This window comes from Opisthorchis viverrini, assembly GCF_000715545.1.
Source record: "Opisthorchis viverrini unplaced genomic scaffold opera_v5_368, whole genome shotgun sequence".
Lineage (NCBI taxonomy): Eukaryota > Metazoa > Platyhelminthes > Trematoda > Opisthorchiida > Opisthorchiidae > Opisthorchis > Opisthorchis viverrini.
The window spans coordinates 286,545-293,881 of record NW_008752029.1 but is presented as its reverse complement, the minus strand read 5'-3'; the positions used below and the strand labels follow the sequence as shown (position 1 = coordinate 293,881).

At 43.3% G+C, this 7,337-nt stretch overlaps 2 protein-coding genes across 2 annotated transcripts in view; one reads left to right on the top strand and one right to left on the bottom strand.

Moving 5' to 3' along the window:
• T265_10471 (hypothetical protein) overlaps positions 1-4,825 on the top strand; it is a gene marked incomplete at both ends in the record, with an annotated part of 5,301 nt that extends 476 nt beyond the window's left edge. Inside the window, 2 exons of the mRNA XM_009176851.1 lie at positions 4,453-4,562; positions 4,743-4,825. Of these exons, the coding sequence (XP_009175115.1) occupies positions 4,453-4,562; positions 4,743-4,825 (193 nt within the window). The remainder of the gene's footprint in view (positions 1-4,452; positions 4,563-4,742) is intronic.
• The window catches only part of T265_10470 (hypothetical protein), a gene marked incomplete at both ends in the record, with an annotated part of 34,526 nt that overhangs the window by 8,200 nt on the left and 18,989 nt on the right, over positions 1-7,337 (bottom strand). Inside the window, one exon of the mRNA XM_009176849.1 lies at positions 4,489-4,601. Within this exon, the coding sequence (XP_009175113.1) occupies positions 4,489-4,601 (113 nt within the window). The remainder of the gene's footprint in view (positions 1-4,488; positions 4,602-7,337) is intronic.

Below are 7,337 nucleotides of genomic sequence, written 5' to 3'. Positions count from 1 at the left end.
TATATATATATATATATAGTATTGGATTGCGGGAACCCAGTCCCTGAATTTGTTCCGCTAGACCGGTCACTTGTTCAGGAAAGTAATAATGCACTCCTGGATCCAACCTTACCACAAAGCGGGGCGTACGCGTGCACACACAAGGCACTTGAATGAGATAAGGTGACTTCTTTTTTCTTTCTTAATTTGCACACGTTTATTGTTTCCGCTTTCATGAATGAACACGATTCGTATTGACCATTTGATGGCAAAACGAAAACAACTGTTATGCCATTATGTGTTGTTCTCAATCAAAATATGACTAACTTCATTAGAATAAGGGCGTGCGCATGAAGCAGTCTTGCACCACAACGAACAGGCGAGATGCGTTACTGAAACCACTCGACTCTGAGTTCATGTCACCTGACCTACAGCTGGCTTTCAGCGGTTATCTGCTGTTACAAGCAATGAACAGGTTAACATTCGATGAACGTGTCTTACCATCTGAGCCTGTTATGAATTCTGACATCGGTTGGCATCGCTTGGGAGCAAAACGAACTCCAGAATGTTCGACAAGTTTTCAAATTATCAAGAATAAGTTGCACTGCATGAAGTACCAGGGACTTAAACACCATTATTCCAATACTCCAGGTCTCGAAGTCAATCGACCAGGTTTCACGCGAAATCTAAACGAACCAATGAGTTCCGGGGATTTTTTGGGTGTCATTAATACGAAATTGAACTCCAATTGATATTGATGAAAGCATGTGACGAGTGACTGCAGAAAATCTCTCTGCCTAAATGATCGGTAATTTCGGCAGCTTTAGCATGGATCAAACAGATGTATGGAGTGATTCAGTTAAATTGGGCCAAAAGGTGAGTCGGAAAGGTGAGATGTTGGCAACTGTGACGCTCCTCTAATATCTGGCCTTATGTATATATTTAACCAAGGCACACCGTTCCTGAGCAGCAATCCTCTGGTCTTCTCGAATCGCGGGGTAAAGCTAATCGAGGAAAGATCAAAACTGTTAAGAAATTCGATGCAATGGATATCAGGCCGATCCCTAGGTTGTTGTTGCTGGAAAAACGTCCCTTTTTTAAACGGGGAAGCTATGGCGGTGCTGTTCTTTTTAGCAGGAATCAGTTCCATGACTCAGGCCTTCTGGAGCTATTTTGTCAGCCGGTTGTGAAGAGTGGTTCCTCTCGTCACAAACAACGTCCATGACCCTTATGGCATTTCAGGCACTGAATTTGTCCGGTGACTTCGGTCAAAAATGGAGGTTTCAAACTAAGAGATCAAAAAGTCTGGGACGCAAACAGATTTCGGATACTCGGTGTTGAATTGTCTGTTGAAATGTTCGGCCCAACGCCTTATCCGTCCGCACAGATTGCTTATGTGCCGGCCATCTTTTTCGTTTGTGGTCTTGTTGATAGGTGGTTATTTAGCATCGGAGTCCGGAAAAGGTTGAAATAGCTTTACGATGAGGCCCGCTCCATTTCTACAGCAGTTGCTGTCACAGTTTCTCATTCTACTCGGAGACTCCCTCTGATATGTATTTTGAGCCAACTGTAAAAGCTGCTGGGACTACCGTCATCCGGAGAGTTTCGGAAATCCCTTGTGCTGGGTGACGACGCCCCGCTGAGTATACTGCAGTACAAACATGAGGTCAGTAGTCCAGAATTTTTCCAGGGCGACTTAACCCTGTATGACCAATGGATCTGGTTGATATCGGCCTATTGGACATGGTGTTTATTCTACCTACTGAAACACACCGCCATTTTGGAGAGCACTTTGTGATTCCAACGCCGGATTGACCTGTTGCCGCGAAATAAGCATCTTCAAATAATCGTTTATATCTCCATCAAAGGTGAGACGGTGTTTGAGTCACGAGGGATAAAGATGCGATTTTGTGGACAAGTCAGTGTCTAAAAAGTGCTTTCGAATACAAAGCTGAGGCTTGTGAATACGTATACCAATGTTTTCTGGGGAAAGTTCCACATCTGGTTGCTTTTGATAAACTTCATAGACAGGTCTGAAAGCACTAAAGAAGCAATGTTCATAGGGTTGTTGAAAGCTGTTCTAGAGATGCGTGCCGTTGATGATTCCCAATAAGGATGAGACAACTGAAGTGGTTCTCAACTTTTCAGCGCAGACTAGATTCACTGAGAGGACAGAATCTCTATGCGATATGACCAAATCTCCGATCACCATTAATGTGGTGCAGTATATATATATATATATATATATATATATATATATAGTATATATGTGACATCATTCACAGCAACCAAGTCCCCAACATTTTGTCTCTGGACAAGGTGAAGCTACTGGTTTTATGCAGTACGCTGAATTTTCATTCAGCGTCCCACGGAGTATTTCCCGGAACAACGGACCGCGTAGCCATGGGTTCCTCACTTGGCCTACCACCTTCGAATGTATTTATGTCTAAAAACAAGAACACCATACTAGCCAGTGTGGTGTCGATCGGACTTTTCTGATAGGTAGTGATTGTCCATAATGATGTATTAACTATTTTTACCCGTGAACTCGAATGGGTAAACCAACTGCCATTTCTTAAACACACGATCGTTATACCTACTTACGAGGTTCCGTCAAGATGATCGAAAACAATGAGACCTATGAATCCAGCCACTGAAGACGCCCTTGGTAGGCGTGATCGGAATTCCCAACTGCGCATTGAGAAACGAACTGTGCATGTTTCAGCACAATCGCCTTTCGCGGACCCTCGAACAATGTCAGTTCTGGCCAGCATGATGATTTTTAGCTCGACTGATCCCAATTCGCACTTCCGATTAATTTTATCCATCTTATATGAATGTCTTAGCCATAAGCAACATACCGAAAAGTTATCCTGAATCATACTGTTTTGTTCCCAATGAGACCGACAGAACCCTTCGAAAAATCGTGGTGTGTGGGGCTTTATGGCACTGGCATTCGGTCATGATGGTACTAGCTTTTGACAAAATATAGATAGGGTTAAGATCAACATGGTCAGGACAAATTCGCATTCCAAATTTCTGAGCGTTCTCATGTTATTTTCGAAGTATTTGCGGAATGGTGCGGAAGCAACGGTCGTGATGCGCCTGGATATCCACTTCAGTACACATTTTTGGCATTTAAGGGATAAGACGCAAATTCAATGTAATACTTCAAAAAGCAAACTAGTTTTGGAAATGGTAGTCAGGTCTCTACTTAAAACGGTTTGCACACTTTCCATGATTTTGTCCATAATCAAACAAAAATCCAAAATAGCTCAGTTGTGTTACGAGAAACTTGACTTAAACGAAGTGACCTTTTGAATACGTGGAAGACCATACCTGGCGAAGCATGACATGCGTGAAGTTGGGGCCGAAGAGAAGAATCGCGCGGGAAGACCTCAACTACAGCATCAATGTTACAGAACCGAAATGACACAGATGTTAGCTCTGTTTGGGTGTACGACGTAGCTATAGTCATCGTTTGCATGGAGCTGTTCGTCTGTATATGTATCTTGACTATCCTGTTCCATAAGGGTGGGGTAGGATGATCATTTCGATTTTTGCGATTTGTAGCCCGATGAGCTCCGTTAATAACAAGCTGATATCTTCAAGAACGTCACATGGACCTCAGTGTCTTCAAGGACAACGCGCCACTTCCGGATATGACTATCTAAACTTCCTGTCATGTGTGGACAATTCATCAGGTAAACAGAATTCCCAGAATAGGAAGAAGACAGATAGATCATCAGCGAGGGCTGTAAAATTTCAAGCGATAAAATCCAGTTTCAAGCAATGCGGAGGACCCCACGGGAGTATACCAGCCTTCTAACCAGCTGTAGAACTACGGTTACAGCAGACCAGTGACCAATATTGAGTCACATGGACTACTGTCCTTGGTTTCGGCTGTATCTTGTTTCCTCATGCTCTCAGACAAGATTACCGAACTCAGAAAGCAGAGATCTGAAAAATGGATCGCGGAAGCCCCGGAAGGTGATGTACGCATTTTTGGCAAACGAATCAAAGGATCTGGTAGATATGGCTGTAAAGGAGTAATAAACGCAAAAACGATCAGAGACAAGTTGGGAACGCTTCTACAGAGCCACTTTCCCGAGTCGAACAATCGCAACTGGTTCGTCTGTTACCGTGAGGTTGGATGATGCTACCACCCTCACCCTGTTTCAGGATTTTTAAAAAGCGCATGATGACTTAGCTTTCCGTGTTCTAGTAGACTCTTCGAATGTGCCATAGTTGGACTTCACGCAATCGACATCAAGGTACTTTTGTGCCTACTATCTATGATGGATTAAAATTTATACCGTACAGTGAGAGTGGCTGGAATGCCACAGAGAACGAGCACTAATTCTAGATATTAATGAAAAGTAATGGAAGTGACGTGTACCCAACAATACAAGCTGTCAATATTCACTTTATTAGCTGGGAAATAGTCTTTAGCATATTTTCATTATAGTCAAGGGTGAGATGGCTCAAGGGGTTAGAGCGCAAATTTACTGACAGGAAGGTCCGTGGTTCGAATCCGATCTCTGCATCTCGACTTGCCCTGTCTAGGCCTGAGCAATCTGGCGGTATCTCAGTCCTCGTACTTTCTTTGGGTAGCATGGCAGCTAGGCACCGGAATGAGTTTTTTTTATGGTAGTTAGCTGCTGATGAGCAGGTTAACTTGGTTACAGCATGAGTTCCGTAATGTGTCGAAGAAGTAAAAGTGCACGACATCATTAATTACAATCCCTTTTGTTTATTTTCAGAAACAGCGGTGGTAATGAAGTTAGAACATGAAGACATTCTTGAATACCATCCAGAGAAGATCGAGAGGCTAGGCACCGAATGAGTTTTTTTTATGGTAGTTAGCTGCTGATGAGCAGGTTAACTTGGTTACAGCATGAGTTCCGTAATGTGTCGAAGAAGTAAAAGTGCACGACATCATTAATTACAATCCCTTTTGTTTATTTTCAGAAACAGCGGTGGTAATGAAGTTAGAACATGAAGACATTCTTGAATACCATCCAGAGAAGATCGAGAGTGCCCCCAATAACTGACAATTCTCGTATGTTCATATGCAGTGTACCCCAGTGTGCTTCTCTCGACCATGTGTTCTCGTATTCAGAGAATAAACTGTCAGACTGTGTTCTTGTGTTTCTTCGTTGATGGTGGGCTGAAGCTACCAACCTACAGATACATGCATCTAATACATTGTGTTCTCCTTTTCACCGCGGATGATATCTTCGGAACATTCACAAGGTGAGTTTGGGTGACTTTTATATACGCCGACAGATTACAGTCCCACATCCTCGAAACATATGAAGCTTATTGAGAAACGCAGCGAAATTACGTGCTGACATCTCCTGCAGAGAGTAAGATTGTGGCCTTTTGTCTCCTAAAACAACGAACTGGTTTGTGCGAAATACAGAAACAGTCAATCATCACGGTGTCAACTTTTTTATATCGATCACTGATACAGCCAACAGGTTTGGTCATGATATTCCAGTGCGATTCACATGCGATCAGAATTTATCACAGTTTAGAGCCTGGACTATCCGGTATTGCCACGTGCCGAAGAGTTAAGCTGAACGCTGACAATGTTGTTTGATTCGGTCACATCAACTGAATGATGCAAGAATTGTAACTCGGGGACCGACTGAATCCAGACTGTGAGCCTAAACCAACATCGTCCTAGGTTTTCCACTTAAGCGCTTTCATTGATGATCACCAAAACACCGGTCTGGTTCAAACAATCGAAGCACCATATAGAAAACGGATGTGACGTCACCACAGAGGTCACGGTTCGAGAGTCGTCCGGCTAACACCCTTTCGGTATCAAACAGTTATGCCATCTAAAGGGAGTACGAGTTATAGGGTACTGCCAGGTTGCTCAAGTCTAGACAGTCGGGATGCAGGGGCTGGATTCGGAGCACGCGCTTTAGCCATTTAACTATCTCGAACTCAGCAGTCTAATATGTGTTCCTGTAACCCATGAAATCGAGAAGTCGATGGAGCAATAGCATGAACTGTCTGGACGACCAAGCTAAAAAGAGAGTTACATGAAAGTTTCCAAAATACCGACTTGGTCAAGACGAAAAGACCTGAAACCCGATGGACCCGGTTATAACAAAGAACATAGGGACCAAGAGTTGGTCGCACAAACACAAAAAGGTGACAAACCGAATACTTCTGATGGTGAATGTAAATAACTGATTGATCTCGACAAAAATTTATTTGAAAGTACAAATGTAGGGCAGACAAAAATTGCAGCGGTGTCCAGAGGTAAAGAGATTGAAAGATGACCTGATTATCTGAAAACGAGGAAGTAGCCGTAGAACCACTCTCACTGGGGTAATTGATTGAGAGAAATATTGCGGGAGATGAGAGCTAGTATGGTCTTAGTAGGAAATCCGGACGCTTGAAAGACGGTGAACGACGGCTGGAACGATTATCAGTCAACCCAGAAGAAGCAGACCACGGAAGACGGAATTGTAAAGTCGGCTGACGTACACTGTAAACAAGGGCAACATGAACTACATGCAAGACTAGAAATAACATCAACAGTGAGAACAGCAGACAGAGTACAAGGTGAGTACACACACAACTCAAACCGGTACAACCCACATGACGTAGGGCTGTGTAAAATTGGTCTATCGAAGAATATCCTTTTTGGAACTAATCAATCATATTAAGGCGGTGTATAGCGTAGAACAACTCCGTAATATGAGTAATCAAATCCACTCAAAAGAGAGATCTCGGTAGCTTTTACGGTGATGAATTAAGGCGGATTACTGAAATCAAATGGTGATTTTCAATATACATATATACCAACAAGACCAGTAAAAATATGGAGATGCGCAACCTGTGGACTTATTTGGATGAACGAAACCGGACTTGCGGGACACCAGCACTTCCGCACTGTATCAGTCACAAAACATCGATGGGTAAGTTCATTCCAGTTCCAAGTAGATGAAACCATGACCCAGCAGCATCTGTGACGCCCGCTTGCCCATGAAATGCCATAAGCGTCGAAGGTTGGCAGAACCTGCCTTAGCCTTCCGGATTCGAGGAATAATCCCGTCTCTAGCCAGTCCACCAGAACCGGTGGAGTACTACAAACATCCCACATTTCCAGCACACATTCGGACAACCTGCGTAAAGTCCGCTGACATTGATTAGCCGCCATATCTTCAGATGACTCGAGCCAAGCAAAAGGAGATGGGCCATAAACAGTTGGTTATTCCCGCTTTAACGATCTACCCATTAAATGCATAACCCAGTTGTTGTCTGGCTAAGACGTATTTGCCGAGGGTGTTCATTCTTGAGCTAATTAGTTATGGTTTCAGGTCCAAACAGAGATA